The following is a 17,530-nucleotide window of genomic DNA, read 5'->3' on the forward strand; positions in this document are numbered from 1 at the left end:
GGGTTGAGTGTGTTTATCCTGGTGTAAACCAGTGGCTGTCAACTTTAACGAGCACTGCAATAAGCTGGAGAGTTGCTGGAAAACTCTGGAGCCTATCACCAGCTTTCCTGGTTCACTGGGTCTGAGGTGGGGCCCAGCGATTTGCGCCTAACAAGTGCCCAGATGATGCTGACCCTGCTGGTCTGCATGCAGACTACACGTTTGAGAACTTATCTTACAAATGGTTACCTGGTGTCTTACATATTGTTACCTGCTAGTGTACACACATGGATGAATAACCTCTCTACCAAAATACCTCTGCACCTCTATTCCCACGTATGTAGTATTTCTTTTCTCTACTTAGTTTAAAATGTATTTCAGGGGCTGGAGCTGAGGCGCAGTGGGTTAACGCCCTGGCCTGAAGCGCCAGCATCCCATTTGGGCACTGGTTTGAGACCTGGCTGCTCCACTTCTGATCCAGCTCTCTGCTATGGTCTGGGAAAGCAGTAGAAGATGGCCCAACTCCTTGGGCCCCTGCACCTGTATGGGAGACCCAGAGGAAGCTCCTGGCTCCTGGCTTCGGATCAGCACAGCTCTGGCTGTTGCAGCCAACTGGGGAGTAAACCATCAGTTGGAAGACCTCTCTCTCTCTCTCTCTCTCTCTCTCTCTCTCTCTGCCTCTCCTCTCTCTGTAACTCTGACTTTCAAATAAATAAATAAATAAAATCTTTTAAAAAGCAAAAAAAAGTATTTCAATTAAAAAAGTGTACTAGGGAGAGTTTGATAGAGAAGCACCTTCCTCTTTAGGTTTTGTAAAATAGGATATACTGTTGATATCCTTTCTCTTTCACTAGATTATAGGTTCTTTGAGGGCATTTTATATATTCAAAGTTTGCCTATGTGGCTTGGAACAAAGTAAATGTTAGCAGACGTTTATGTATAGAAATTGCATCATGATAATCAAACCCAACTATTTCCAATAGTTTTTATGACTGAATGTACATATACTAACATCTCCAAAATTAAGGTGATAAAATGTATTCACTTAGTAAACAGTATCACTAGAAATTATTGCACAGGGCAAATAACAAAATACATAAGCAGATGGGAATTGCAAGTGAATCTCACCAAGAAGTATAATGTTGCTAATACATCAGCAGTAGCTCTAAAATATGAATTGATCATAGAATAGTTCAGTAGTATAAATATATACCTAAAGTTTTTGAAAATAACTGTCATAACATGTTTTAGAATAAAGCCACAGTAATATGTCATTGAATCTATGCAAAAGATGAGATAAACTATTGTTGGACAATAGATTGTATTGACATTGTCAGCGCCTTATCACAAGCAGCTAATACAGAGAGAAAACACAAGCAGATACATGCTCAGTGAAAAACCCAAGTTTATCTTTGTAAAAGACAGCTACAGCAAATATGGATTCCTTTTTGGATTTTCTCTCTGTCGCTTTTTCTTTGGACTGGACTTTGTCATTTGCTCCTGGCCGTGTCACTTCTGTCCTGAAGACTGCTGGAATGATTCTACCCGAACAAATTTGATGATGCTAATCTTTTCAGAGGAGTAGAAAGAGACTGAATTTAAGAATGAAATGCTCCTAAATTCAGATGAGTCCAAGTCGCCTTGCTATAAACAGAATCACAAGCACTCTACGAGGGCCTCCATTTCTGTTTAATCTGACCAAACATGGGAACAGCAGAAAAGATGGATGACTCTGACTCCGAGTTGTTGTAATATCATCAGTATTTGTGTCCCTAAAACTCTTCTAACTAACACAAAATATTGGAAGGTAATGTTTTTAAAATATTTGTTGTGTGATAACGTTCCTGCACCATACACTGACAGATATAGAATTTAAATGTAATGCTTTTCACTTAATATGAAAGCAACAAAGAATGTAGGGAAGAGATAATATTTTAGTTCAATTTGCTCAGGGGCAAAAGCCTTTGATCTAAATCAGTGTTGTGTCTGATTTTCTCTCTCTTGCACATGCCACAAACATAGAAGAGAAGAATATCCCAGTCTAATTCCTTCAGGATAAGGAGGGTTAAGAGGATACAAGAGTGAGGGAACTTGTTTGACACTGGTAGGGTGTTTCAGTTTAATACCTGCATTCTGATGAAAGCTTACTTGGAAACATTGTGCTGAACTCAATATTATGCTAGTTCTGCCATGATGGTGAGAGAATGGAACCAACATAGTCCCCATTCTAGAAAGAAAAGGAAAATCAAAACTTGAATAATGAAGCATATTCCAGATCTGGTACTGAAGATGGAAGCTTCAAGAAGTAATATATTGGTACTACTAATAGTGTCATGTGATGTTTTAGACTTCAGCTTAACAAGAGAGTATGTTCTCAGAGAACATACTCAATCCCAGATATCCCTTTGAGTCCCACAAGGTACAGAAGCCATTCATTCAGCAAATATAAATGTAGTACTTAACAAGGGCCAGGTATTCCAGCTCTTAGGATACTACAGTGAAGGAGTAATAAAAAAAAATTTCTTTTGTTGTGGAACTTGCATTCTAGTTGGGAAAAGAAACAGTTTATATAAAATAAATAAATTGCAGAATATCATAAATGGTGGTGGTATCATGAGTTACAAAGCAAGGAAGTAGGAAGGATAATACTATACCCTTTTAAAAAGTGGTAGGGAAGACCCCAGTGAAAAAGAGACTTTTGAGTATATACCTGAAACAAGCCTTGCAGCCAGTGGTGGAAAGAAAGTTCTAGGTTGAGGAAATATGTGTGGAGAGAAAGGGAAATTACTACTATTAAAAAAAAGTTTCCGTAAGCTGTGAATTTGCTAGTTGTGAGGATATGTATTTCCTTGATGTCTGAGCAGTGGGATAGTGGGATAATTTTGTTTTCTTCTCTGTGCTTATCTGCATCAAAAATCTAATCGATGCAATTTTGCAATAACAAATGGATACTGAGACCCAGACATATTGAAGCATTTAACTTTTCCTGGAAAGCTATGGCTGAAGTCAGGCCACAGATTTGTGACTAGGAAAGTCGAATAGTTGAATCTGGGGTAATAACCTACTGAATGTAATCAGTTATTTGGTATTTGTGTCCAAAGAAAAAGCACTCTGTGTTTTTTGTGGTCAGTGTTTTGCTAAGCTCCAACAAGGTCAGACAGTATGCACCAATATAAGAGTTATAATGAGAAATTCCAGTAAAATTGAAAGGTTGACCCAAGTGAAAAACCACAAGCAGACTCTCGTGGTTTTCCTAGGTGCAGATTTGAAAAAGAAAATTACTATTAATAAATAATGAGGGAATTACAACATATAGATGCTAATATTTTGTCAGAATTTTAGTTATTAAAATTATATAACCATAGTCTATTTTTTCTTGAAATAGGGAATGGAATTTGCCAATGGTAACAAATGTAAGAGCAAAAGAATGCTGTACAGTCTTTGTTAACTGTGTTTGAATAGCCTTTAGAAGAATTTTCCATAACATACACACAAGTACATTTATTTCTAAGATTTAATTTCAATCAAATAAGTTTATTATCTTTGAGAAATGAAAATTTAAAACATTACATTTATGTTCAAAGCCCTTTTGACTGTCCATCACCCCAAATCCCAACTTCTCATTTTCTCCCAAAGGTAACCACTAGTCACTCTGACAGGTATTTTACATACCTTTCCTATGTATATATACTCTCATATGTAAGTATGTATGCAGATAGCATAGTTACTTAAAAGGATTCTGTATACTATACTCAATGTTTTTCCACTTAATTTTTTTCATTTAAACCTTGTTTTTCCACATTAGCACATAGAGTTGCTCACTTTTTTATTTTTTATTTTTTTAACTTTTATTTGATAAATATAAATTTCCAAAGTACAGCTTTTGGATTACAGTGGCTTTTTCCCCTCATAACTTCCCTCCCACCCGCAACCCTCCCATCTCCCGCTCCCTCTCCCATCCCATTCACATCAAGATTCATTTTCAATTATCTTTATATACAGAAGATCAATTTAGTATATATTAAGTAAAGATTTCAACAGTTTGCACCCACACAGAAACCCAAAGTGTAAAGTATTGTTGATTACAAGTTATACCATTGATTCACATAGTGCAACACATTAAGGACAGAGATCCTACATGGGGAGTAAGTGCACAGTGACTCCTGTTGATTTAACAATTGACACTCTTGTTTATGGTGTCAGTAATCACCTTAGGCTCTTGTCATGAGTTGCCAAGGCTATGGAAGCCTTTTGAGTTCGCCAACTCCAATCTTATTTAGACAAGGTCATAGTCAAAGTGGAAGTTCTCTCCTCCCTTCAGAGAAAGGTACCTCCTTCTTTGATGGCCTGTTTTTTCCTCTGGGATCTCACTCACAGATCTTTCATTTAGGTCGTTTTTTTTTTTTTGGCCATAGTGTCTTGGCTTTCCATGCCTGAAACACTCTCATGGGCTTTTTAGCAGGATCTGAATGCCTTAAGGGCTGATTCTGAGGCCAGAGTGCTGTTTAGGACATCTGCAATTCTATGAGTCTGCTGTATATCCCACTTTCCATGTTGGATTGTTCTCTCATTTTTAATTCTATCAGTATTAGCAGACACTAGTCTTTTTTATGTGATCCCTTTGACTCTTAATCCTATCATTATGATCAGTTATGAACTGAAACTGATCACTTGGACTAGTGAGATGGCATTGGTACGTGCCACCTTGATGGGATTGAGTTGGGATCCCCAGGCACATTTCTAACTCTACCATTTGGGGCAAGTCAGCTTGAGCATGTCCCAAACTGTACATCTCCTCCCTCTTTTATTCCCACTCTTATATTTAACAAGGATCACTTTTTAGTTAAATTTAAACACCTAAGAATAATTGTGTGTTAATAAAAGAGTTCTACAAATTGTATTAAGTAGAACAAAAAAATACTAAAAGGGATAAAGTATTAAGTTGTTCCTCAACAGTCAGAACAAGGGCTGATCAAGTCACTGTTTCTCAGAGTGTCCATTTCACTTCAACAGGTTTCCTTTTAGGTGCTCAGTTAGTTGTCACCGATCAGGGAGAACATATGATATTTTTCCCTTTGGGACTGGCTTATTTCACTCAGCATGATGTTTTTCAGATTCCTCCATTTTGTTGCAAATGACCATATTTCACTTTTTTTTTACTGCTGTGTAGTATTCCATAGAGTACATATCCCTACATATCCCATAATTTCTTTATCCAGTCTACTGTTGATTGGCATTTAGGTTGGTTCCAGGTCTTAGCTATTGTGAATTGAGCTGCAATAAACATTAAGGTGCAAACAGCTCTTTTATTTGCCAATTTAATTTCCTTTGGGTAAATTCCAAGGAGTGGGATGACTGGGTTGTATGGTAGGGTTATATTCAGGTTTCTGAGGAATTTCCAAACTCTCTTCCATAGGCTCACTTTTTTAAAATGGCATTTAAATTTGCTAGAATATATACTTCTACCAACATACATCCTCTGTCCTGGCCAATATTAGCTATCATTAAATTTATTAATCTTTGACAACCAAATCAATGTCTCTCTGTCCTGCCTCTCCCTTACTCTCTTCTCTCTGTAGTGTGTGTGTGTGTGTGTGTGTGTGTTACACAATTACATTTAAGGAATGCCTCTCATAAATATTCTCATAGCAAAAGGAACTTTATAAGTGTGAAATAGGTGGTGGAGTGGTGCTTAAATAGAAAATGATGGAAAATAGAAAAGAAATAAAATGGATATGCAGGAAAACATAAGAAAAGCCTATTTAAAAGGGAAAGAAAAAGAGCTCCTTTTCCACTTACTTATGTTTTACTTGTACCTTTGCTAAATACCACTTATCCATTTTATGAGATAAGATATTGAGTTGACCCTGTTGGGATTTCACCTATCAATCTAGTAGTTGACATCTCCAAAAATGCAGCTTACACTGTTAATCCATTCACTTCAGCAAAACAGGCCTAAGGGCATCAGATTCTTCTGTTTATCAGAATGAATTCCATGGCCCCATCCAACTAAACAGATTCAGCTGATCACAGTAGTGTGATGGCTTCAGTACTTGAGTTGGGGGCTCCTAACAGCAAGACCAGCTTGAATAGAGGCTTATGCTAGTGTCAGATGTTTTCCTGTACAGAGGTTGGCAATGGATGTAACTGTTTTCAAGTGGGACATTACCAGGTAGGAAAGCCATAATGATTTAATAATTAAATCACATTGGCTTATGATCATTGTTCTTCTTAGGAAATTTCATTGCTTTTTGGTGATTTATTGTAAGAAACTGGATTGTCATATACACTGATTTCCATTTATATGTAATATCTATTTGCATATATGTATATCCAAGTCAGAATGACTAAAAGTAATAACCAAAAAAGGAGGATGGAATATTGATACAAAGATGCTAAAGATATTTAAAGGAAAAGGAGAAATTAAGAAGATTAGTATGACTTTGTCCCTTTAAATTCAGTCATTTTAGATGCATTTTCCTTTATGTGAAAGCAGCAGGAAGAGAAACTGCTAGCTCAGTGTATCTCTGTTTTGCAGTTAGGTTTTTGCATCTTAAAATCTCAAGCTATAAAAATATTACTAAGATGTAAAGAATTTGTACGAGTTTGGTAGAATCAACATTTCACTTCTAAATTAAGAACTTGCTTTCCTGCCCTCATTTCTCCTGCTACTGTCCTGATGTGGAGGGGACGTAGAAAGAAAGTTCTGGAGAGAGACAGAAGAGGAATATTTTAATTCACAAAAGAACTTTCAGTCTCATGGGGCCTAGAGCTGTTGTTCTGGGGCAGGCAAGGGCATTGCAGAAGGATTCTGTATTTTTTTTTTAGTTACAATTCTTTACATTCCCAATTGTGATTACTTGAAAGCACAGCTCCCAGTGTTGACCCAGGGTCTAAAATTTACTGGTGAGTTTCAAGGGAAAAGCAAAGCATTTCTCTTACCCATCAGCACCCATGACCAACTACATGAGTTCAGGACCCTTGTTCAGAGAGTAGGAGAAAGTGTCAGTGAATGTGCTAAAATATTAAGCTGTGTACTGTCTTCCATGGCAACTCTCTTTCCATTTGTCATAGTATTTTTTACTTGCTATTTAGTTTTTGTTTTATTTTATTTGAAAGTCAGAGAAAGAGAAAAAAAGAAAGGGACCTCCTATCTGCTGATTCACTCCCTGAAAGCCAGTGACCACCAGGACTAGGCCAGGCCAAAGCCAGGAACTGGGAAATCGTTCTAGGTCTCCCACATAGGTGGCAAGGACTCAAGTACTGATCATTAGCAGGAAGCAGGCATCAGCCTGGACGGAAAGCCAAATACTCCCATATGGGATGCAGGTGTCCCCAGCAGCCTCTTAACTGCCTGCTCCTTTACTTGTTGCTTAATGCTATTACAAGAAAATTAAAACGTTAGCATGCATTTTAGCCTTCAGCTTTATACTGTACAATGCCTGTTTTAAATACAAACATGAGAGCATTTGAACTTGTATATGGAATCACTGAAATTATACAGTTTGTGTTTTATAGTTTGTACAAGCATATGTAAGAGGGTACTTCAAAAAGTTCATGGAAAAGTAGAATGTGGTAGAAGCTTGTTTATCTACTAAGATCTCTTTTTAAATATGGTTTATTATTGTAGCAGTCTTACAACAAAACTATATTTGAACAGTTGCAAACTGTACATACTATATATGAAGCTTGTCCTCTAAATGGGTTTCTTATTTCTGTGGAGTTTCATATCTTACAGTATTCTGTAAATAAAGATTAAATTCCACCCATTTCTTTTAAATAAAAGTTTATCATGGCACAAAAGAATTTGAAATCTATGCATACTAGGGATATTCTAAAAACTCATGCAAAACATGGTCATGAAAAAACTATGCATGCATTTCAAAATTTGGAGGCAGCAAATTAATCTTTTACTTCCATTTTCCATGAAATGTTTGAAATACTCACATGTTTTGTTCTTACCAGCACAAAGCAGACATCTTAGAAAACTAACTCCACTATGTTTCTTTCACTTTGTGATGCATGTACATCTACTGACACTCTACATTCTGCTCACTGATGAGTAAGGAAGGGCAGAAAGGACAAGAAAGTGTGGATCACCCTCTGCCTCCTTTTTCCTCTATATCTTTGTCAAAGGGCAGAAAGGACAAGAAAGTGTGGATCACCCTCTGCCTCCTTTTTCCTCTATATCTTTGTCAAAGGGCAGAAAGGACAAGAAAGTGTGGATCACCCTCTGCCTCCTTTTTCTTCTATATGGTTGTCATTTTCACTGCAAGTGGTTGGCCAACAGAGAGAAGTAATGGAAGAAAGAAACAAAGTGACAAGGTTCTGCAGCCATTCTGTTTTTTAGAATGTCGCTACCTTCTTCTAGTGCTCAAGGCAAATGCTAGTTCAAGCAGAGACTGTGACATCTTTGGGCTGTCAGAGTCCCCCCTTACTCAGTTCTGGACCTGACATGCGTACCTTACACTGGTTTTGACATGTCTCCCATGCATGTGGCCTGTGCTCCTGGGACATCATGAATGCTGTGTGTGAGGAGGACATGTCTGTTCATCTCTCCCCTGCTCACATGGTGTTCTGTTGTCCCCTCAAACTCCATTTATAAAATGCAAGGGACCGGAACTGTGACACAGTGGGTTAAGCCTCTGTCTGCAGTGCTGACATCCTGTGTGGGTGTCCTGGCTTCTCCACTTCCTGTCCAGCTCTCTGCTATGGCCTGGGAAAGCAGCAGAAGATGGCCCAAGTCCTTGGGCTCCTGCATCCATGTGGGAGACCTGGAAAAAGCTCCTGGCTTTGGCCTGGCTCACTGCCAGCCATTGTGGCCATTTGGGGAGTGAACCAACATATGGAAGATCTCTCTCTCTCTCTCTTTCTCTCTGTAACTCTGTCTTTCAAATAAATGACTAATTCTTTTAAAAAAAATGCAAGTTCAAAGATAAAATTATTAAGCAGTTCAAGACAGTGGTGGCAGAGCTTTAAGCTGAGTGTAGGACACTTCTCTGTGCTGCACATGTCACACAGCCATGAAGCTGGTCCTTTGTTGTATCAGGAAAAGTTGCTGGATTGCCTGAAGCTTGATGTGCACATTGTATCCTGAAGGAAGCCCGCTCACAGCAGGCTGAACACTGCCAACAATGTATCTGTGCAAAATGATTTCCTTGAAATGCTTGCATGCCCTACATTCCAAATCAGCGGCAGTAACATCTTTGAGGCAGCGGGATCTCTCCGAAGACTCCCAGCTCCACAAGTCTTGTCTTGCAGGTGGGCCTTTGAGACCTCGAGGCTATCTGTGGCTGAAACCAGGTATTCATCACTGAATCAACATTCAATTTCTCTTTAACATTGTTTTTGTCTTCCTCGCAGGGTTTCCAGCAGGAGAGCTTCAGAAGCCCTTCTTTTGGGGAACAGAATACCCTCGGTGAGTAAATGAGTAAAGAAACCAGTTATTGACATGGTAGGAGGGAAGAACACGTTGCTTTGGTAGAGGATGGAATATTAAGTCAAAGAAACCGAGTCAGTGGCGGTTCTACAGAAAAAGCGCATGGACGCTGGCTTGATTTGAATGTTCCACGCTCATCATTTTCTGTATTTGTTGCCTCATCCTTTTCACCAGGGCCTATGACTGGGCAGGAAAGCCAACTTAAACATAATTTTCCTTTCTAGGCATCTATATTACTCAATGATTCATACCCAGAATATTTATACCTTGAAGGATGGTTGACATTTCAGTCGGTGGTGACAGATTTAAAACTATTCTGGATGAAAGCAACAGGAAAGGGAAGACAGAGGTGTTTATAGAGTGACAGAGTCTAGCTTTGCCTGGCCCATGTGGTAAGGCAAGTAGCAGATAAGAAATGTGTTAAAGAAGATTGAGGTTTGATATTGGAGGATTCTGAATGCCAAGTAGGGAGCCTGAAAGATAACAGGAAATAGAAAATATTAAGTTTTGAGGAAATAAGGTAATTGATTTGTCTTTAGAAGTATAACCCTGAAACTATAAAATGAGACAAAATTGGCAGTATATGATCTTAGGGATACCAGTTTAAAAGTCATTAGTAGCAGCACACTGTAGACTTTTAAGAAGAGTCTTGAAAAAATTCATAGGAGGAGATGGCAGAATGGGGAGGGAGCTTATGCTCTAGTCTAGGGGAAGATAGTTAAAAAATGTGGAGAGAGAGTAATCTCAGAGAAGAGTTGCACAGGAAACTCCACGCAAATTAGAGGGACACTGTGGATCTACATGGATGGTGTGGACACACACAACTCCGGACCCCAGCAGCTGAGAGCCTCAGCACCAGCTTGGAGAGTGAGGTGAGACCAGACTGCAGCAGCCCAAGGCACTGGCAATAAAGCTGCAGGAAGAGCCTGGCATGAGTCAGGCTTGGAGCCCTGTGGGGGACAGTGTACCTGCCAACCTACAGGGAAAAAAAGGGGGCCACATTTCTCTCTCCCCAACTCCCCAGCACCAGTGTACCATAATTAGCTAAGAGAGGGAGGGCACCATTTTGGACATACTTAATAGCTGTGCCAGCTTGTGTCTGCGCCCAACAGTCAGCTGAGAAGAGAATCCTGAGTCTGACTGGGGGAAATGATAGGGGGCTGTGTGCTCGTGACTGTGGGAGCCTTGCATGCTGGGACTGTGAAAGCACTGTGGCTGCATGGGAGAGTGCAGGGTGTGGCTGGGTCTCTGGGCAGTCACTGTGGGCACCTCCACATACTTGGAGCTCTCTGATTCCCTGGTGAGGGTCATTGCCACAGGATCTATGCTCACACTGAGGACTGCACAGATCCTTTGTGTGGTTCTTGTGGCAGTGTGGATGAATATTGTACCCACTGGGGCTAGTGGCCAGGCATTGGTTTCCTTGAAGGAGAAAAGGTGAGCATGAGACTACAATGACAGAACTGAACAAACCTCCCCTCTGATTAAAAAAAAAAAAAAAAAAGATTTACCATGCCCAATTTGGGAGTCACCTTGGACACTCCCCTTACCCTGGAACACTGAACAGAGCTCCCTGGCCACACCCATCACACACCTCAGGATATTCACTGAAAGACGCTCCATTAATCCACACAGGCATAGTCCAAAGATAAAAGCCGTTACAGGGCGGCCAGCACTGGGTGTGGTGGGTAAGGCCACTACCTGCAGTGCCAGCATCCTACATGGGCACCACTTCAGGCTCTGTCTGCTCCACTTCCAATCCGGCTCTCTGGGAAAGCAGTAGAAGATGGCCCAAGTCCTTGGGTCCCTGCACCTGCGTGGGAGACCCGGAAGAAGCTCCTGGCTTCGGATCAGCACAGCTCTGGCTGTTGTGACCTTCTGGGGAGTGAACCAGTGGATGGAAGACCTCTCTCTCTCTGCAGCTGCCTCTCTGTAATTCTGCCTTTCTAATAAATAAAATAAATCTTTTTTAAAAAAAGCTGTAACAGGGAAAAAAGATAAACCAACAAGTATCTCCACAGTTACCTAAAAATGAAGCAATTCAAGAAACAGGAATAAGGAAGACAACATGACGCCTCCAAAGGAACACACAACATTTCAATACTAGAATGTGAAGATGAAGGGATTGAAGAAATGCAAGAAACAGAATTCAGGAAATTGATCATATTATTACTTAGAAGTAATCAGAAAGAAATGTGTGAACTAAAGAAATTCATACATGACATGAAAGAAAATTTTTCTCATGAAATTGAGATTTTAAAGGGATATCAAAATGAAATACTGGAAATGAAGAATTCAATAGAACAAATAGAAAATGTGGTAAAAAGCCTTAACAACAGAATTGGTGAGGAAGAAGAAAGAATATCCAAGTTAGAAGACAAATCGCTGGAAATTTTACAGTCAGAACAAAAAAAATTAGAAAACTAAAAACCAGTGTTGGAGATCTATGGGAAATTATCTAACAACCCAACATACGGGTCTTAGGAGTTTCTGAAGGCATGGAAAGAGATAATGGATTAGAAGGCCATTTATTTTAGTGATATAATTACAGAAAACTTCCCTAAGTTGGAGAAAGAATGGGACATCCAAGTACAAGAAGCACATAGAACTCCTCATAGACATGACCAGAAAAGATCTTCACCATGACACATTATAGTTAAACTCTCCAAGTGAAACAAAGAAAAGATTCTAAAATGTGCATAAGAGAAACACCAGATTACTTTCAGAGGTTCTGCAATGAGACTCACAGCTGACTTCTCATCAGAAACCCTACAGGCCAGGAGAGAATGGTGAGGTATATTCCAAGTGTTAAGAGAAAAAACTGTCAACCCAGAGTACTGTACCCTGCAATGAATGAAGGTGAAATAAAGACCTTCCATAACAAACAGAAATTGAAAGAATTTGTACCACCCGTCTAGCCTTGCAAAGATGCTTACAGAAACAGAAACGTGGTCATCATTATGAAAGGAGGTGAAGGCAGAAAATATCGCAGTAAAAGTACAAAGGAAATCCAAAGTAAATAATAGGAATATTTATGGAAAAACAGCAGGGCCAAGTCATTACTTATCAATAGTCACCTTGAATGTAAATGGCCTCAACTCTCAGTTAAAACTTAGACTGGCTGAATGGATTAAAAAACAAGACCCATTTATTTGCTGACTACAAGAAACACATCTCACCAACAAAAGATACATGCAGACTGAATGTAGAAGGATGGAAAAAGATATTCCATGCTAACAGAAACCAACAAGGAGCTGCTGTGGCCATCCTAATATCAGACAAAATAGAGTTTAACACAAAAACTATTAAAAGAGACAAAGAAGGGCACTGTGTAATGATTAAGGTATCAATTCAACAGGAAGATGTGACTATAATAAATGTATACACACCTAAGTACAGGGCACCTAGCTGTTTAAAAGAAATGTTGATGGATCTAAAGGAAGACATAGACTCCTGTACAATAGTAATGAGTGACTTCAATATTCCACTTTCAGCAATGGGCAGATCAATCAGACAGAAAATCAGCAAGGAAACAACAGTTAATTGACACTATAGACCAAATGGACCTAATGGAGATCTACAGAACTTTTCATCCCAACGTTGCAGAATACACAGTCTTCTCACCAGTGCATGGAACTTTCTCTAGGATAGACCACAGCCCAGGCCATAAAGCAAGTCTCAGCAAATTGAAAAGAATCAAAATCATACCATGCCTTTTCTTTTTTTTTTTTAAGATTTATTTTATTTATTTGAAAGACAGAGTTACAGAGAAAGGTAGAGACAGAGAGAGAGGTCTTCCATCCACTGGTTCACTCCCCAGATGGCTGCAATGGCCGGAGCTGCACTAATCCGAAGCCAGGAGCCAGGAGCTTCTTCTGGGTCTCCCACATGGGTGCAGGGGTCCAACGACTTGGGCCATCTTCTACTGCTTTCCCAGGCCACAGCAGAGAGCTGGATCAGAAGAGGAGCAGCTGGGACTCTAACCAGCACTCATATGGGATGCAAGCGCTTCAGGCCAGAGCTTTAACCTGCTATGCCACAGCGCCGGCCCTCATACCATGCATTTTCTCTGACCATAAGGGAATGAAGCTGGAGATCAGTAACTCGAGAGTCTCTAGAACATGGGCAAACACATGGAGACTGAACAACAAGCTCTTAAATGAACAGTGGGTCATAGAAGAAATCAAAAGAGAAATCAGAAACCTGTGGAGGAACAGTTTTTTTCCATACTGTTTGTTGAACGTTTTACTTAGTATAAACGTCTGTGTATAAAGTTAATTCAAATTAGATCTTCGTAAAAAATAAGAATGGGAATAGAAGAGTGAGGAAGAAACAGGGTGGGAGCAAGGGTGGGTAGGTGGGAAGAATCAATATCACTGTGTTCCTAAGGTTGTATTTATGAAATGCATGAAGTTTATATACTTTAAATAAAAGGTTTCTGGGGAAAAAGGTTCACTGAAAATGTATAGTATGAAAACACTCCGCATGAATTTCAAAAAACTTTGGACCAAAACAAGCTTAACCTTCAATTCCAATTCCAGGAAATTTATGAAGTACCCTTGTATGATTAATAATTTCCATATATAGTGAGAATTCTGTTAATATTTGTTGTCAATAATGTTACTACTTCTTGTTTAAAGATTTATTTATTTATTTGAAAGAGTTACAAAGAGGCAGAGGCTTAGAGAGGGAGAGAGAGAGGTGTCTTCCATCTGCTGGTTCACTCCCCAAATGGCTGCAATGTTTGGAGCTGAGCCCATCTGAAACCAGGAGCCAGAAGCTTCTTCTGGGTCTCCCACATGGGTGCAGGGGCCCAAGGACTTGGGCCATCTTCTACAGCTTTCCCAGGCCATAGCATGGAGCTGAATTGGAAGTGGAGCAGCCGGGACTTGAACCAGTGCCCATATGGGATGCTGGCACCACAGGCGGTGACGTTACCCCTTACAGCACAGCATTGGCCCCGTCACTACTTGTTTTTTTAGAAAAAAGATTTATTTATCCATTTGAAAGTCACAGTTACAGAGAAGGGGTGAGATGAGAGTTGGAGAGAAAGAGACAGAGAAAGAGAGAGATCTGCCACCTGCTGGTCACTTCCCAGATGGCTGCAACTGCTAGGGCTGAGCCAGGCTGGAGCCAGGAGTTTCATCTGGGCCTCCCATGTGGGTATCAGGGCACCAAGCACTTGGGCATCTTCACTGATTTTCCCAGGCCAGTAGCAAGGAACTAGATTGGAAGTGGAGCAGCTGAGATGCAAACTGGTGCGCATATGGTATTGCAGGCAGTGCTGCAGGCAGTGACTTTACCTGCTATGGTACTACACTGGCTGACCCCATATAATGTCACTACGTTGATTGTATGCCTTTGCTTGTCTGACGCTTTAATACATGGGAAATTTAGCCTTCATGTTAGTTGAGTCACTTCTGTTGTTTGGATATATGATACCTTACATATTATTATGTAGGTTGGAAAGATAAGATATCATACACATATATAAGTAAGAGAAATATGGTGACATTGTTTTGATTTGGGCTTCTCCAGAAGCAGTCCCTGTGATAAGGAATCAAGTTCAGGCAGTTCTTTTGGGAGGTGGCCCTAGGAAATAACAGGAGACTGGGAGAAATGAGAGGTGGAGGGAAAGAAGCCAATAAATTGTATCCTTGAAATCTTCTATGACTTCCAAAATAAATTACCAAAAATGTAGTAGGTTAAAACTACATAAATGTGTTAGCCCCTATTTTTGTAGGTTGGATATGCAACTTTGGTTTCACTGTGCTGAAATCAAGGTATCAACAGGATTGCATTCTTTTCTGGGAGCTCTAGGAAAGAACGTGTTTCCTTTTCTAGTTTCCTTGGCTCCTGGACTTCTCCTCCATCTCCAAAGCTCCATATCGTGTCTCCTTCTGAGTCTCGTCTTCTACTTCTTTCTTTTACTTTTAAGCACCCCTGTGATTTGGGACACACCAAGATAATCCAGATAATCTCCCTGTTATAAAATCAGCAGGTTGGCAAACTTAGTTTCATCTGCAGTCTTAATCTTCCTTTGTCATGTAACAGAACATAGTCACAGGTTCCAGTGATTATCATGTGGACATCTTTTGGATGCCATTATTCTGCCTACCACAAACTGTTACAAAATTAGCTATCGTCATGTGCAGCTGGGACTCAGTCTTGCTGGAGAACTATAAAACATGCTTCAGAGTGATTCCGCTTCACGGTCAAGGGAGCTGGGGTATTTATCCTTCAAATCTACTCCATCAATGATTGAGGACTGCTACTAAGGGTATTAGCAGCATGGTAGTGGCCAGCCTTGGCCAAGAGGGGTCTGGTAGCTGGAGAAATGTCATTTGCAAGTAGTTGTAGTTGCTTACATTTGGAAACTGTCAGATTGGTGTGATTGAAAGCGGCATGTTGAAGAAAGCACATGGGCAGGTATCAACAAACACTATTGCAGTGAAGCACCGTTATTAGAATTAAGTGAAAATTCTAGGTTTGTAGTCAACCAAATCCATTAATACTATGCCGGGCTTCCGGTGCATAGTTTCCCTTGGTGTTCAGATACTTGGAATTGATTTTCCCTATATTTAAGATTAAATTTATATATACTTCCATTAAATTAAAGGGTTTTGGCCAGTGTGGTGGTGCGGTGAGTTAAGCCACCTGCTGCAATTTTGGCATCCCATTTGGGCACCAGTTTGAGTCCTGGCTGCTGCACTTCAAATCCAGCTCCTTGCTACTGGCCTGGGAAAATCAGCCCAAGTGTTTAGTGCCCTGATATCCACATGGAAGGCCCGGACAAAGCTCCTGGCTTCAGCCTGGCTCAGCCCTGGCAGTTGTAGCCATCTGGGGAGTGAACCAGCAGATGGAACCTCAATATCTGTGTGTGTGTGTGTGTGTGTGTCTCATTGTAACTCTGCCTTTAAAATAAATAAACCTCGAAAAACAAAAGATTAAGCCAGATATTCTCTAAGCTCCCTTCAGACTAAAAGAAGACAAAGAATTCTTAGATTTGGCTTATCATTAGCAATTTAACTGAACTTAATGTAGTTTTGTAGCTGGAGACTTGGAAATAGTCTGGTTAGATTTTGAAGTGATTAAGTGATGTATTTATTTAAGTCCATGATCACAGTTTTCTGTCATAAAAGGCAAAATTGTAAAAAATTAGGAATTGTTAATGCCGTGATTTCTATAGGCTGAGCCATAGTTGATATACTTGAATGGGAGAGAGATTGCGTTTTCTTCAGAGTTATGTGCCCTCACTAAAGACATCCAACCTCTATTAAGATATCCACTCAATGAATTAGCTGTTAAGTATCATTTGGGTACTTGACATTGAAAATATGGCGATCTTAGAGACATGAGAATCATATTCCATTGAGATCGCTTCCCACACATTCATCTCTTCTGTGTTAATCAACGAATAGCCCTCAGAACCAAGGGACTCCTGCTGCTCAACGCTGGTCAGCTCAGCCCTCACCTGAGTGTCAGGTCTAATTATGGGGACATGAATAACCTGAATTGTTTGCAAAGGAGAGAATCAGGATTGTAAACAGGCAAAGGCAACCTTTCTCCAAATGCACGTTCCCTGAAATAGTAACAGAGGTAAATCTTCCTTGCCTTTTCTGTTTTAGAGCATGCCAATACTCATCAGCCTACAAGTTCCCAAGAAGTTCTGTAAGAAAGAAACCTGCTTAAATATGTGCAACCCAGATTCTTGAATTCGCAGTTTCTCTTTGGGGAAATTCCGGTCTAGTGTTCACAAGTGAAGAGCAAGAATTGGAAGAACTTGGGAACACTTGAGAAGGAACCTCATGACTGCCATTTACTTTTGAAGGAAGGTTGAGGTGGCACGATGATTTACTGTATTCCAGGGTTGGAAGATGTTCAACTAGAGACAACACTCAGCCAATAGGTGGAAGACCCAGGAAAGAAATTTCAGATCAATGTTAGACAGTGCTGTAAGAGAGAACGGGTTACCTCAGAAAGGGATAAACTCTTGGGTATTAGAAATACCCAAGCAGAAGTCTTATGGCCATGTGAGTGGGTTTTTTTTAATAGGTGGGGCTCAGGCCACTAGTAGGGACCTAAACTAGATGACCTTAAAGCCAATCCCAA

General features: G+C 40.1%; 1 protein-coding gene across 4 annotated transcripts in view; it reads left to right on the forward strand.

Moving 5' to 3' along the window:
- The window catches only part of PHEX (phosphate regulating endopeptidase X-linked), a 233,611-nt gene that overhangs the window by 183,499 nt on the left and 32,582 nt on the right, over positions 1–17,530 (forward strand). For all 4 annotated transcript variants that reach the window (XM_002719974.6, XM_089324703.1, XM_089324704.1 and 1 more), the window contains one exon: positions 9,343–9,397. In XM_002719974.6, coding sequence (XP_002720020.1) covers positions 9,343–9,397 — 55 coding nt within the window. The remainder of the gene's footprint in view (positions 1–9,342; positions 9,398–17,530) is intronic.

This window comes from Oryctolagus cuniculus, chromosome X (genome assembly GCF_051225735.1).
Source record: "Oryctolagus cuniculus isolate XC-2025 breed Fujian yellow rabbit chromosome X, ASM5122573v1, whole genome shotgun sequence".
NCBI classification, from domain to species: domain Eukaryota; kingdom Metazoa; phylum Chordata; class Mammalia; order Lagomorpha; family Leporidae; genus Oryctolagus; species Oryctolagus cuniculus.